Source organism: Notothenia rossii, assembly GCF_949606895.1.
Source record: "Notothenia rossii genome assembly, chromosome: 1".
In the NCBI taxonomy this organism is placed as follows: domain Eukaryota; kingdom Metazoa; phylum Chordata; class Actinopteri; order Perciformes; family Nototheniidae; genus Notothenia; species Notothenia rossii.
Window position 1 is genome coordinate 36,519,922 of NC_136912.1, and position 16,456 is coordinate 36,536,377.

The 16,456-nt window shown below is 41.1% G+C and overlaps 2 protein-coding genes across 2 annotated transcripts in view; one reads left to right on the plus strand and one right to left on the minus strand.

Annotated features, from left to right (window-relative positions):
• The window catches only part of LOC307033157 (calcium-binding protein 2-like), a gene marked incomplete at its 5' end in the record, with an annotated part of 148,282 nt that overhangs the window by 80,137 nt on the left and 51,689 nt on the right, over window positions 1-16,456 (plus strand). The gene's annotated exons all lie outside the window — the stretch shown is intronic.
• On the minus strand, window positions 7,681-11,353 carry LOC307018588 (zinc finger MYM-type protein 1-like). The gene is made up of 7 exons (XM_079648894.1): window positions 9,623-11,353; window positions 9,370-9,454; window positions 9,071-9,202; window positions 8,875-8,984; window positions 8,664-8,785; window positions 8,444-8,518; window positions 7,681-8,148 (listed from the first exon to the last, which is right to left on the minus strand). Exon 1 carries the CDS (start codon window positions 11,343-11,345, stop codon window positions 9,972-9,974), a length of 1,374 nt encoding a protein of 457 aa, XP_079505020.1. The 5' UTR covers window positions 11,346-11,353; the 3' UTR covers window positions 7,681-8,148; window positions 8,444-8,518; window positions 8,664-8,785; window positions 8,875-8,984; window positions 9,071-9,202; window positions 9,370-9,454; window positions 9,623-9,971.

The window sequence follows — 16,456 nt, forward strand, 5'->3', positions numbered from 1 at the left end:
GATATACTGCAGTTAGAAGAGATAGGGACTCTGGCAGAGGGGGAGGAGTTGCAACATTCATACAGAGTGGTGTAAGTTACAAAGTTATGCATGTAAGTACAGATCATGAAGCAATAGTTATAAGGGTATGGAATGATAGAGGACCTATAGATATAGTAAATTATTATAATCCGTGTGGGAAATTAGATCAAAGTATATTAGAGGATGTTGGGGGTTTACTGCAAGGAAAAGTCATGGTGTGGGGATTTTAATTCACATAACTCACTATGGGGTAGCAGTAGCACAGATGCAAATGGTACAGTAGATGAGGAATTTATAGATGACCACGGACTAGTGTGTATTAACACTGGGGAAGGAACAAGATATAATTGTACAAAGAATATAGAAACAGTACTCGATCTGACATTTGTGTCTAGTGATATAGCAGGTATAAGTACATGGAGTGTGGTAAAGCATACTACAGTGGGCAGTGATCATTATCCTGTAATGACTAAAGTTGGGACCAACATACGTTTTGAAAAGGAGAAGAAAATTCCTAGATGGAAATTGGGAAAGGCTAATTGGGATGCTTTCCAAGTTGTAAGTACGAATAGATGTAAAACACTTCAAGAGGAAAATGATGATGATATAAATAAATTGAATGAGGAGCTCGTTAAGGTTATCATACATTCAGCTAAAGAAACAATTCCGGAAGTTGAAGGAGTTAGGCGCACCAAGAGTGTACCCTGGTGGAATGGTGAATGTAACAAATCCATTAAAGACAGAAATAAAGCATTCAGACAACTCAAACAACTCCATTCTCAGGAAGCTTTGAATCAGTATAAAAGGGCCCAGGCTATAGTAAGGAGGACGATGCGAACGCAAAAACACACTTTTTGGAGGCTATATTGCAATAGCATTGGAAGAGAAGTACAGCTTGCAGATGTTCGGGGCATGATTAGGAGAATGGGGGGAGTTCGAAGGAATGCAGAGGGGACATAATATCTGTCACAAACTTAGGAAAGGCGGAACTTCTAGCTCAGACATTTAAGAAAGTTCATAGTTCAGATAACCTTACAGAGGAAGCCAGGCAGTGCAGAGATAATACATTAATGGAAAACCCGAGAATATTGGATAGAGTAGAAGTGTTGGGGGATCAGGTGGATCTGCATTTTAGTATGTTTGAGTTGAGGAAAGCAATTATTAGTGCTCGTCAAACCACTCCTGGGAAAGATGGTGTTTGCTATAAAATGTTGGAATACTGTATATGACGGATAACTCTCTAGTCATTGTGTTAAGATTGTTTAATAGGGTGTGGGATTCTGGCCAACTTCCTTCGGTTTGGAAACAAGCGATAATAGTGCCCATACTAAAGCCAGGGAAAGACCCTTCAGATCCATCTAGCTACAGACCTATTGCCCTGACATCGCATTTATGCAAAATCATGGAAAGAATGGTTACAGAAAGGTTGACATATATCTTAGAAAGTAAAGCTCTGTTATGACCATATCAATGTGGGTTCCGTAGGGGTCGGAATACAATGGATTCTATATTGTGCTTAGAATCAGACATCAGGAAAGCACAGACCAACAAGGAAGTAGTGATTGCAGTCTTCTTTGATATTGAAAAGGCTTATGACATGCTCTGAGTCTGGAAGGAAGGACTACTAATCAAGTTAAAATCATTGGGAATTGGTGGTAAAGCATATAATTGGGTTATGAATTTTTTACGGGACAGGAAAATACAAGTAAGAGTAGGTGCAGAATATTCAAGTGTGTATGATGTGGAAAATGGTACTCCGCAAAGTAGTGTATGTAGTCCGTTGTTGTTCAATATAATGATACATGACATTTTTAATCAAGTTCATCCAAGTGTGGGAAAATCTTTGAATGTAGATGATGGGGCTTTGTGGGCAAAAGGCCGCAATGTAGCACATGTTGGAAAGAAAATACAAGCTGCAATAGTTGAAGTGGAGAAATGGTCAAATAAATGGGGATTCAAACTGTCAGTAGCTAAGACGCAAGTCATTTGTTTTACAAAACGGCATAAAATTGCTCCTGTATCATTAAAATTGTATGAGCAACCTCTTGAACAGGTAAATACAATAAGATTTCTTGGTGTTTGGTTTGATGGAAAGCTAACGTGGAGCAATCATATAGGAAAAGTTCAAAGTAAATGTAAAAAGGTCAACAATGTACTTCGGTGTTTGGTGGGACAGGAGTGGGGAGCGAGTAGGTCATCACTACTGAACATATATTGGGCACTCATGAGACCTGTATTCGATTATGGGTGTATAGCGTTCATGGCAGCAGCAGAATCAAACCTTAAAAAGCTGGATGTCCTACAAGCTCAGGCCCTGAGGATTTGTAGTGGAATTTTTAAAACATCTCCAGTATCAGCAATACAGGTAGAAATGGGAGAAATGCCTTTAAGGATAAGAAGAGTAAAGTTAATGTTGGCATACTGGGTAAACCTTCAGGGGCATGGTGATAGTCATCCAGCGAAAAGTATTTTGAAAGACTGCTGGGAGCACAATGAGTCACATTTAACAAGTTTCGGATGGATTGGTGATGTTAAAGCGGCAAGTATAGGATTGAATCAAATACAGTATTGCCCTACAGTTGCAATCTCGTCCATTCCACCCTGGTTATTCCCATTGCCAAGTGTAGAACTCAATATACAAAAAGAGTTGAAGGAAAAGAAAGAAATACCAGTATGGCGCATAGTCCAGAATTATTTTGCAAGATATCACTCAGACTCAACAATCATATTTACAGATGGCTCCAAAGATCCAGAGACAGGGCGTGCTGGGGCAGCAGTTTATATCCCAGTGAGTAATTCACATATAAAGAAAAGGGTACTAACAGACCATGTGTCAGTATACACCACAGAGTTGTTGGCATTGGTATTGGCATTGGAATGGATAGAGGAGAAAGGAATACATAATACTGTAATTGCATCTGACAGCTATTCAGCTTTATCGAGTATACGATCAGGCAGATCTTCATTTAGAATGGACATAATAAATGAAATATTTCTAATTTTGTATAAAATGCAAATCAAAGGAATAGCAACTCGTTTCATCTGGGTTCCTGCTCATGTTGGTAAGGAGGGTAATGAACAGGTGGATATTCTGGCCAAACAAACACTCAGAATTACGAATATAGACATTGAAGTTCCGCTCAGCAAAGCGGAGGTTAAAACATTCATACATATATATGCGCAAACAACATGGCAAGATCATTGGGACCTTAGTGACACAGGAAGACATCTTTATAACATTCAAAGGTATGTGGGTGATGGAAGGAAGGTGGGGTTTAAAAGAAGGGAGGAAAATGTCATTTCTCGGATGAGAATAGGTCACACAGGTCTCAATCATACATTAAGGGTAATAGGAAAGCATCCAACCGGAAAGTGTACACACTGTAGCCAGCCAGAAACGGTTGAACATGTTTTGCTGCATTGCAGGAAATATAGTATTCAGAGAAATGTGCTTTTCCAAACACTGAAGAAAGCAAAATACATTGACTTTTCGCTATCAGGGCTGTTAGGGAAAACATCAGGCAATATGTATTGTGAGCTTATTACGTTTCTTAGAGAAATTGATACATTTAAAACAATCTAGAGTTTTGGTTTTATTTTTTAAATGTTTTGTTCTTTTTAGTTTTTATTTTGTTTATTGTTTTCTGCATAGTCTCTTTTCCATACTCCAGTCCAGTTGGTGGCGGTAATGCACCTAAAAAACCGCCAATAAACACTAAAGAAGAAGAAGAAGAATGCCGTGCTTCCATGAGCGTCAAATCCCGCCGCAGATGGGAATACATTGCAATCAGTTGAAAGCTATTTGCGTCCCTTTATGAAGCTGAAGGAGCCTAGGAGCGTCACAACTGCACGCCACGGGACCCTGACCAAACGTCGCTCCTGGACGATTATGGAGTGAGAGTGTGTTGACGGAGCAGCTCCAGGTTAGTTTAGCCTGATCGGTCGCCCCCGCCCCCTCTCCAGCGTCTTGTTTGAATGACAGGAGTAAACACAGAATTAATGCCTTATTAATTCATGGTTTTTAAGGGGCTTATCTCCATGAAAATACTATGGTAGACTACCCAATATTCGCATTGCTCTAATCGCTCGAGTATCACCGCGGCTGTCAGCTGTGTTTGCTCCTGTCATTCAAACAAGACGAGCTGGAGAGGGAGCGGGGCGTATCTCCATGTAAATCCTATGGGAGATACCAACTACAACAAAATGAAGATATTTGACCGTGATTTAATTGTAATACACGTTTCAAAGTGATGCCGAAGTAACTACATACTGATAACGGTTAGTAAAAACCATGAATTAACGCTTTGACAAGTCTGCAGATAAGACGGCAGGCGAAAAGCTTTTAAAATGCGTGTTTTCTGAATGGAATCGGATCCATCAGGCTAAACTAACCTGTAGCTGCTCCGTCCACACTCACAACAACGTCGGGGGGGGGGGGGGGGGGGGGGGTGCTAGTGGAGTATGAAGCCCTCTGTATCGCGAAGCTCTCAAGAGCTCTGGTTGGGACCATAGACTGTATTGTTGGGACATATAGAGAGGCGAAGTTCCTCCCCTTCCGGGAGCCTCCATGGGGCCCCGGAAGCGGAAAATTATACATTGAAGTCAATGGAGAGAGAAAAGTTATCTTTTGATCCCGTTTGAATTGTGCCACGAATGACACATATGATGTTTGCCAATCTTAAACAATAATTTCCATGTCAAAATGTCACAGTTTGTCGTAAAACTGTTGAAATATAAGACTATTAAAAATACGCAACTAGAAAGACTACAAATCCCACATCGCATTCTGGGTCGCGTAAGTGATGTCATAGGCGATAATGCTCCAAGACTGGTGGTTGCGACTCGCAGTCGCAATTTAAGCAAAGAAGAAGAAGAAGAAGATCTCATAACTGATTTATTCCCTCCAATAAATATAAGAGATTGCTCCAATAAATTCGCTTTTACAAGATGCCTGTGTGCTTTGTACCAGGTTGTAATCACAAAAGTGATCATACCACTTGCTCGTTCTATCGCTTCCCGTCTGGTGAAAGGACCAGGACCAAACATATCAGGTAATATACATGTTTTGCATGGAACATAGTCAAGTTAGCTACATAGCTAGTAGCGAGCACGTTAGTTAGCATTACATTAAGTTACTTAGCCTTGTCATTTGTATTAGCCTTAACATGAAGTAAACCAACATGTTAAACAGTAAGAGTAGTCATGATGGTAAGTATTTTGTGAAACATTTGAAGAGTAGCCTATCGCCCCCTCCACCAGGTGCTAAGGGGGCGGGAGGTAGGCTAACGCTACATTAGCATTGGGGATCTTTTCTACTTCATGCTATCTGCACAAATGGTTAACATTGAACATTAAAATATCAGGCAGTTCAGGGAGAGTCGAAGGAAGGCAGGCAGGCCGCTTTGCATGACATTCTTCTGGACGTGTTTCATTGTGATGATAGTGAGAGTGAGTCAATCTTTTTGTTGGAAAGACAGTAGTTGAGTGATAACTGAGAGAAAATTATTAAATTAGATAATTATTCAGTGTTGTTACTTTAAAGCAGGGGTCGGCAACCCCTGGCACCGTAACCAGTGGCACACTAGGATTAAGTGGAATAAGTGTGCAAAAATATTTAAATTGTATTTTCGGATCCTGAACGAGACCGCCGCCAGAGCGCGTCTCTCCGTTACCTGCCATGCATGCAACGCAGCCCCGTTCTCTTTATCTCCAGGTGACTTTCTGCCGCTTTCTTCCGTGGTGCAGTGCTGATCGTTTCACCACGGAGGAAAGCAGTTCACTAATTGCAGTACCCATAAGGAGCTGTACAAATGCCGCAGTTTTTGCGTGGCTGTGTATTTAGTTGAAAGCCCAGTGGCGATCTGCTCATCTCTCATCTAAATAATATGCTACAAAGGGGCGGACTGGCCATCTGTGTGTTGAACTTTCCTGTTGGCTCCCAGACCGTAGTCGAGGAGGGAAGAAGCAACAAGCTTCAGGTTCAATAACCCACTTTAGCTTAAATGACTGGAGAGAGGCGAGCTCTTCTTAGGAGGCCGTTGCATTTATTTAGCTGTTCTTCTGTTTCACAAAATACATCACAGACCTCTGTTTTTCTGCTGCCTCGTTTCACTTCCAGAAACAAACACACGTTCCCTTAATGTCGCTCTACCATCCACAAACACACGCACAAGCCACACCCCTCTTTCTCTCTCTCTTAAAGGGACAGCGATCTCATCTCACTCTGCATGACCCTAATATCATAACATGTGTGTTCTGGAGAATCACAGAACGGACGATCGTCCTTATTATTATGCCGTTTAAACCAATTCTTTAAATGTGTTTGTTAAATTCGACATCATGTAAGTTGCGCTGACAGGTCCACACACTGCTTCCCCGCAGCGAGGCTCCCCCCGCCCTCCTGCTGATAGTTCGCTGCTCTACCCCCCCCCGTTGATAATTCTCGATCGTTGGCACGCTGATAACAATTTTATCAAAAAGGTTGCCGACCCCTGCTTTAAAGTGTTGTTACTGACCTTTTTCTCTTATTTTCTTTACCTCACCTGTAACTGCTGAGACCCTGAGGAACATGCACACTGGACTGACTTGCTCTGGCAACCTGATTTCCACTGTACGTAATAGTATTTGGTTATGGTATATTATTTATATACATAAAAGGCACAATGCAACCCCCAGAGACACACATGTATTGAGTGTGATATTTTGCATTGGTCATGTGAAATCATCTTTACATACTAGAAAACTGTAGGAGCAGCAACTTGTTTTGAAATTGAATTTTTAATATCCGATAATAAAGTTGATCTGTTTTCTTTATTCTTCTCTCTTCCCAGCTCCATCCATCACCATTCTCTGTTCCTGCAGGTCCTGCTTGCTAATCAATGCTTTATTTTTTTACACAATTACAAATAAAGTCAATGTATTGTATGACATGAAGTTGTGCTTCATTCTTTGTCAATAATAAATTAATTCTGCCTTCAACTGCAAAATCATTGTGGACTGCACCGACATCCATGTAGCTGCCCCCCTGTAAGATGAACCAAGCAAAGTTGACACTCAACATACAGTTGTGCTCTTAAGTTTACATGAATAATTTTTGAAATATTGGTAATAACAGGTTTAAATGATTATTAGTAATTAATTATATAATTTTCTCATTGTAGACGAGCAGACAGGGAGCCATATGAGAAAAGCAGAATATGCAGCTGCCATTTTCCACATGGAAAAGAGAAAGGGCCAAGTGTATTTGGGTGGACAAAAGAAAAATCCCAAATACGAAAAATTAAATTATACAATTTTCAGATATGTATACAAATATATATATCCTATATACACCATCATGTATAATGATGGTGTATGATGTAGAAGGAAGTGTGGTAGATAACAAGTAAATATAGAGTTACATACAGATCCATGTTACAGCAAAAGATGGAATAACTAAGAAGCACGCAGTATAATAATAATTACATGCAGGGGTGGACTGGGACAAAAATTCAGCCCTGGCATTTTCTGTCCAGACCAGCCCACTACATTTTCAGCGGACACTACATAGAAGTCCACTAAACTTGCGGCATCTTCTCTCATGCATACTACAAAGGAGAGTCATATTCCTTGATAGCAGTTAACAAATAAAGCACTTAACTATGAACTCAAGGACTAAAATTGACAGCTATATCAATCAATCTTTATTCATTATAGTGTCAAATCACAACAGAAGTTATGTCATGACTAGGGGTGGGACGAGACTAACGGGAAGAACCCTTATGCTACCCTTTCAGTTTTTAGTCTGTGACTGTGAAAATCTTTTGGTGTAAGCCCAGTATTAGTTAAAACCAGACTCGGACAATAATAACAAAAAAATATCCTGACAAATAATCTAAATAGAAACATATTACAGACAGTAGCAGCATTAGAGCTGAAACTCACTCACTCACTCATTATGAAACCATAAATAGAGAATTGGAAAAAAATATATATATATATATACTGTAGCTGTGTGAAAAGTCTAAGACATGGGTTACAGGTCTGAATAGATATGCATTCTCATATACGTGTATGTGCACAAGTATGTATTGCTCTATACTTCCTCGTCCGCAGCCAGCCAGCTCCACTCCTCACCAAATTCGTGACCTGAAAGAAACAGCAAACAGAACTTGTACTCAGTATCTGTGTACTGACAAATATATGTAGCCATGTAGCCTTTTTGTGACGTAGTGACACTTAGTCAACAAATGTATCTGTCATGAAGGATGACTTAAGTCTCAAAAGAGCCCTAAGGCCTACCTGCATAACTGTTAATTGAACTTAAAAGATATGCAGATGTTTGAAATTAAAACCATCAATATGAAAATCTTCAGCCAGGAAATAATCATAATCAAACCTTTTGTTTCAATCTGAGACAAAACAAGTTGCATAATAAACTCACAAAGTCAAGACGAAGCTCTCAGATATGATGGATGACTCAAGCATCATAGAAGAACTTCCAGCAGGTCAGGAAAACCTGTTTGACAGGAGATAATGGTAGCAGAGAATATAAAGAGACATTTATGAATTACCAATTGTCATTTTATCACACATATAGTATGTTTATTCACATAAACCTTTAAACATAACCTTTAAACATACACATATTGCATTCCTCTCACCACATGAAATAAGCTCAGGAACCTAAAAGTGGCCCAGTCAATGATGGAGGAGACAAAGCAGGTCCTCAAAAGGGGACAGAGGGAAAACAACTCCTTAGGCTCTCATATATAGGATGGTCCACCTAAAAGAGACATGGAAACATTATTAAGTCTCTCATCATCACAAATCAAGTATGAATTCATATAACATTATATAAGACACATGACATACTCAACAAATCATAGACTTCTCAAAAAGTGGTGAAGTGGTAAGGGAGCGAATCCTTGAAAATGGACGGAGGGGGAACAACTCCTCAAGCTCTCACATGTCAAGTGGTCAACCTGAGAGGGAATCGGATACATTATTAAGTCTCTAATCATCACAAATTAAGTATGATTTCATAAAACATAAAAAATGATAAACTCACCATACTAGAGGAGACTCAACAGCCAAACTTTGGTGCAGTGAAGGTAGAGAGTGGAGGCAGAGAGAGAGCAAGTCCTCGAACATGGACGGAGGGGGAACAACTCCTCAAGCTCTCACATGTCAAGTGGTCAACCTGAGAGGGAATTGGATACATTATTAAGTCTGAAAAATAAATAAAATGTTTTCCTCTGTCCTGCACCTAGAGTTGAAAACTGTTGGGATGTGCGTTTCTTTCAAAACCTTTTTAAAAATTATTAAGTATGAATTTATACAACATTAAAAAATACATGATAAACTTACCAAATTCTAACAATGGTCCCAAATGAGAGAACAAGTCCACATATAGAACAGAGGGAGAACGACTCCTCAAATATATCAGAACAACCTGTAATGGAAAATAATTGATAATTTAGTGTACATGATCACACCATTAAGGATCAACACATAAGCACAATACAACTTCTGAAAAGCATCATTAAAATGACAAATAATGAATTACTACATCCATAATGTGTGATGTGTGATAATAACAATAATATTACATATTTCTCGCCTTATCAGTGGAGCAGCTTTTTAAGCAGCTCACTCTTCTCTGCAAGTCTGTCTATCACAGAGTCAGAGTCCAAGGACATGAGGATGTCTTTCTCTGTGGCCATCAACATAAATGCCTCCAATTTATCAGATGAGAGGGTGCTTCTGAGTCTGTTTTTAATAAACTTCAAAATTGAAAATGTGCGCTCACAAGCCACCTGTGTGAGGGATAATGTAAGCAGGTATTTATAAGCAAGGCCTAGGACAGGGTATGCATCTGTTAGCATGTTGAAACGGCGAAGTATCTGGTAGCAGCACAGAGGGCATTCTTTGCAGGAGCAACAGCTTATGGGAGTTATCTCAACCTCTTCTTAGTTGTCCTCCTCACCACCTGATCCATCTTCTACTGTTCTTGCTTTGTACTCTGCCAATGGGGATGCCTTCAGCCTGTTCCACTGGAGTGCAAAGCTTTTCAACTCGGCCTGCATATTTTCCTTGGTTGCCCTGCTGTCAAATCCTTGCAAGCACTTGCTTAAGTCTTGAAGGGCAGACTGGGGAAGAGCACTGGTGCAGAGCTGAGGGAAGTTTCTGGGATCCAGACATGCCAAGTCAGCATATAGATTGCCGTGTGTTAAAAAGCGCCTATGAATGGCTTCAATTGCTGTGTCCATGATCCGGTTATGCACATTCACCTCATAGGATTTTTCTGCATCATCCAGGGTCTCATCCTGAGCCATTTCTCCAGGCAAGACTTTCTTCATCCTCCTTCTCTTTTGTGGCAGTGTGGCCTCCACTTCAATGTCCGTGTCATCTCTCTCTTGGATTTCTGTGTTTGTCCAGTTGACAAATGTGTCTGCTGCTTTTTTTACAGATTCAAAATCTCTTCCCAAGCTTTTCAGCATATCCTGTGTCGATGCCACCATTCTGTGAGCAGAGAGGATGTCCAATCCTGCCGTCTGAAGGTATTTAGACAATGGAGAGGTATGTTCAAATATGCGGAGGAAGATTTGAGCCGTCAAGATCGTCTCATACTTGAGCAATGACTCTGCATATCCTCTGGCCATGACACGGATACATGGTTTCACTGTTGCCTGTTTCTGTATAGCTGATAATGTCAACAGCACATCAACGTACAGACCATCTTCCGGTTTTCCAAAGAAGCCAAACACCTTCTTCAGGGCCTCATGCTTGGCCCACCAGCGTGTCTCGCCAATAGGAGCAAGGCGTCTACGTCTCTTGTTTCGGCCTGACTCTTCCCACACATTCATCCTTTTATATGACTCTTTGATGAATACCGCAATGCCATTGAGGAGCGCAAACAGGGACCCACTCTCAATAACAATCTGGGTTGTGTTTGCAAGCACCAGATTTAGTACATGTGCGTAGCACCATACATGCACCTGGTTTGGAGATTGTGCAGACAATAGTGAGGAGAATCCTTTGTATTGGCCTTGCATGTTTGATGCCCCATCAGTCGCATTTCCAATGCACATGGTCTTGCTGAGGCCCATTTTGTCCAGAACTTCTGACAGCATGTTGACAAAGGCCTGTCCAGTGGATGAACTGCACTTCAGCACTGCAACAAGCCTCTCATGAACAACATCACTAACATACCTCATAATTATAGAGCATTGATCCTGAGAGGTGATGTCCTGTGTTGTGTCCAGCTGCACTGAAAACATTCCTGCTTTCTTGATATCACTGGAGATGTTTTCTTGAATCAGATGGTGAATTGCATCTATCATTGAGTTGACTGTGGTTTGGAGAGTAAAGTTACAAGGGAGCCTCTGCCTCTCGTGCCACCAGACAAATGCAACTTTTTGCTGTTCTCAATGCAGCTGTCCAGGTGCTCTTTTAAACAGAAATCATACTTCCCCAGTAGAAGTATGAGTTCCAAGAAATTACCATGATCAACTGTGTGGTCTTCCAGAGTATATGCTGCCTCATTTTCTGACCTCCTGTATGCAAGCCCCCTCTTCCCAAGAACCTTGATGACATCTATGATGCGCTCCAAAACCTGCCGTCTCTTTCTGACCTGCTCTCTGTGCGCCGACATCTGACTGCCACCAAACACACTGCTGATATCAGCACTGGCGGATTTCAAGAGGTAAGCTTCAGCACAGTTTCTGTGTCCACTGCTTCTCTCATGCTCCTCTGTGCGCTGGTGTATATGCCTCCAATCTGACATTCCACTGATGAACAGAGTGCTATCAGTTCTCTTACCGAATGCCATGCAGATGAAACAATACAGCATGTGACGCTCTGGACAGTATGTCAGCCACCTTCTAATGGTGCCGTCTCTGCTACAGAACACTTTCTGCACCACTGGATTGCTACTTTTTTGCTGAGGATGGTAATTTAAAAATGACTGGAGATTTCTCTGATCAGGTTGTGAAAACAAATCTGTTATTTGACTGGCACACTCATAGCTCTCAACAGCTGTTTCCCTCTCAGGTGATCCTGTATTTGGGCTGACACACTCCTCACTCTCTCCAGCCTTTTCCCTCTCAGGTGATCCTGTCTTTGGGCTGACATACTCCTAACTCTCTACAGCCTTTTCCCTCTCAGGTGGTGCAGTCTTTGGGCTGCCTGAATTGGTCTGGCTCTCTCCCTGAACTGACCAGCTGGACTTGCCCTGAACCTGTCTGGGCTGGACATAGGGAAAGCATTTATCATTAGATGGGGAAATAACTCAAAACCACAGAATAATGTACAAGATAAAAGATTAGTTCATATTGAACGAAACGTTCGCGAGCGTAACAACACTAGTGGCTTTGCCATGTTTTCATTATGACACTTAGTGTTTTCCAATGCAAAAAAGTCAGATCTTTGTGACAATACCTGAAAATGCTCAAGACAGCACTATACACAGCCATTTGAAAACTACAGTAAAAGACACATTTACAAAGAAATTAAAGTTACACACAAATTATGAAATAGTTATCACCTCAGTAAACAATAAATGAATTGAAAGATTACAATAAATTCAATGGCAAATATTGGAAATTAATCTAATTATTTCCTATAGGTTTACTTATATTTTTTGCTAAAATTCAAAGTATCTCATCTGTATTTACAATACAGCTTGATTCTGCAGCTTCATCTCTACTTACAGCTCGTTGGTCCATGTGAACGTTTACTGTTGCTATGGCTACAAGAAACCGCTGACGTTAGCAGCTCTTAGCTAGCCTAGCTAAATCATCTGAACAATAAAAACCCATAATATCACAATTCGGCATATTTAAACAAAATCAACCACAACTACCAACATTCACAGCCCTTCAACTCTGGGCTAATATGTTGTCACAAGTAGGACTATGCAGTTAATTAGGTCACATCACATTCAATGTAAAAACGTTTTCTACTTTTTTTTTGGACATGTCTCAAAAATGTAGCCTAGCCAGCCCAGGCTAACGTTACTTACGATGTATGCCTCCACTCGCTCTTCTCCCGGCGCAGAAGCACCTGCTGGGGCGGTGACCACGGCACCAAATAGGTCCGTCAATTTAGAATATTTAGCAACCTCCACCTCCAGAGACTTCAGCTTTTTAAGTCGCAGTTTTTCAGCGCCACCCGGGCGTTTCTTCTGCTTATCCATTTTCAGCTCAGCAGCAGGCAGCCCGTCCCGCGACTCCCACCCATGCCATGAGGTCCCGCCCCACCCTGGTTTGTGTTGTGATTGACAGCAATGTCAGGGCTCTCTGAGCTTATCAGCTCATGATTGATTGACAATGACAAACAATAGACCAATAATATGTGTCGATGCTGGCAACACACTGCTAGCCCTCTGTAGCCAATTGGCCGGCCCAATTGGAGGGAATTTAGAGGAAAAAAAACGAAAAGAAAAAAAAAACATTGCGGACCGGCCCACATTGGGTCAACGGCCCACCGGGACGATGCCCGGTATGCCAGATGGCCAGTCCACCCCTGATTACATGCAACAATTAAATAACTGTTCAGCATCTCCACCACAATCCCAATCTGCTGTGTCCTGTTTTCCTCCCCTCTGCATAACACCCCATCACACATACAGGCACAACGAAGAGTCCGAGGGTGTTAAGAGTATGTTTATTTAAATGTCCTCCTCTCTACTGGCCAACACAGGGAGCATATGCTGGGTGTAGAATTTTTCCAGGAGGAGATTTCCATGCCATACAGGGTCTTTGGGGATGGGGATGATGATCGCCTCCTTCGTGGTCCACAGTAGCAGAGACTCCGGTCTGTGATGTGCAGCTGTTATATAATATACAATACATTTTTGAAAAACATCTGATCAACAAAAAATGATTTGGTCAGGATCTAGAGTCAGTGTGTAGTTTATGAATTAATCAATGCTCTCTACATTAGGAAAACACATACCAGTGTACCAGAGGGAGTCACACACAGCTGTGCCTAGATAACCAAACAAATTGACAAGATAACCAAAATCCTTGAATCTACACACAGCAAATAAACTCAAATGACACAACGAGATGTAAAAAGGAGATCACACATATAGTCGATATAAAACTGGCCGCTTCAATCTGAAGAGCAACTAAAACAAAACACGGGAGTGTATCTTGTTCTTGTGAACACTAATGTTATCCACAGCATACACAGAGACCACAAAGTTCTTAAGGAGAAAACTAGTTGCTAAAACAAAACACGTTAGTGTACCTTGTTAGCTAATGTTAGCTAGCTGAAATTAACGTTAAACATTGCACTCATATTACTCACTGAAACCTTGTAAAGCCGGTCCCGCATGCTGGCTCTTACAGAACCGACTAACTCCCCTTTCGTGTATGTACAGCTCTCAACATGCCCTGACTTGTAGTGATTTTCACCTCGTTTTATACTTTTTCGCCTCATTCTGAAAGAAACAGGTGAAATTTGCTAATTTGTATTGTGCGAGACCAGAGACCTGTAGTTCACTGAGCGGTTTCACAAAAAAAAATGTGTAACTTCACAGTTTTACGACACATTTTTATTGTTTTGACTTGCAAAATGTTCTTTTAATTTGACAAACATCATATGTGTCATTCGTGGCACAATTCAAACGGGATCGAAAGATGACTTTTCTCTCTCCATTGACTTCAATGTATAATTTTCCGCTTCCGGGGTCCCATGGGTCAGAAGTAGATGGGCGGGACTTCGCCTCTCTATTGCGCTGTCTGTCGGGCGTTGACCAATCACGAAGCGTCATTTCTTGACTGGCAGCAAAAACAACCAATCACAGCAGTGCTTCTCTGGCTGGCTCTGTCCAATCATAAACAAGAATTGTTCTCCCTAAAGGAATACCCTTTCCGTCTAATGTGAAATGCTGTGGTGTTTTCTGAAATGCTGTGGCGTTTTGTGAAATGCTGTGGCGTTTTGTGAAATGCTGTTGTGTTTTCTGAAATGTTGTGGCATTTTCTGAAATGCTCAGTGGCGTGCACAGACATTTATAGGGGCAGGTGCTCAAGAGAAAACAAAAAAGGGCACCTTCTGATTCGTCGTGGCGGTTGAAATTGTGCGCTCCGAAATTGCGCGCAAAAATTTGCCGGATAATGGCGGATTTTGTTAGTTTCTTTTCGGTTTTTGGTTACTTTATTTCGGTTTTAGGGTTAGGGTTAGGTTAGGGTTATGTTATTTAATTCTTATTTTTGCCTGATTTCACTGATTTATTATCAAAAAAATAATTATTTTAACATTTATTTGTATTATTCTAAATGACTTAGGGGGGTCCAATCTGAAGCTAGGGGGGGACGAAACCCCCCCCGGGATTGACGCCCCTGGTGGAACCGCCGGCTGCCTTAGCACTGTGAGATTTATTAAAGGCACATCTTGTATGTCGTAATTGCATATATATTTATTTCAATAACCATATGCTGTCTGATGCAGATGTTTATAATATTCAACAGGTTGGTTTCTGGTAAATTATTGTAACAATTTAAATAAGCAACAACAGAACAAACAAAGATAGCAGTGCCACATTGTGCATGCATGCTTTAGTGTCTATGAAATAAATAACTGACTAAATAATGACTTGAGTGAGCATTGATTGATTGTCTAAATACTTTATTAACAAGTGACTTTTAAGACCTTTTTAATACCTCAGAAATAAATCAAATGAAATGAAAAAATTGCATTAATGCATCAAAAGTAATCAACAAACTACTATAAAAACTGGTCAAACATTGGCCAAATTGTCAAATAATATAAGAAAGCCATCTACAAGCTCACAATGCCACGCAATGCGAGATCTGCTATTTTCAAAAGTGCACAACGAGACTACAAGCTCACAATGCCACGCAATGCGAGATCTGCTATTTCAAAAGTGCACAGCGAGACTAAATGGATGGATGCAAGAAAAGAAGTGAAGTTATAGTTTAGTTTGGCATCTGATTTAGGGGATTAAACAATACACTCGTTGTATTTGTTACCTGGTAGTTACTTACTTGGTCGTCACTAGGGCACTTTTAATCGTGTTGCTGCGTGCTGCTGCACCACACACCCGCCGTGGCCTGTCTGACTGAGTGACTGACTGTCTGCTCTGCGCGCTGCGGGTTCAAGTTGAAAGCAGGGAGGGGAGGGGCTGCAGCCAGTGCACGTACGGGAGTGCCGCGGGGCACGTGTGGGGATGTCTGACAAAATTACAACCGCGCATTTGGGGCATTGTTCGTTGTATATATTAGAAGCTTTTAATCCAGAATTGATCGATGTTACCATGAGCCACATACAGTACACTGTAAAAAAGAAAAAAAAAAACTGTAAAAAACGAACTTTCAAAAGGGCACATTGCTGTCCAGAGGGCAAAACGGGCAGGTGCTCAAGCACTACCTAGAGTCTATGTGTACACATCCCTGGAAATGCTGTTGCATTTTCTGTAATGCTGTGG

What these genes read in the sequence shown, in the direction of transcription:
- LOC307018588 (XM_079648894.1), bottom strand. Translation starts at nt 11,345, where the DNA reads ATGATAGATGCAATTCACCATCTGATTCAAGAAAACATCTCCAGTGAT.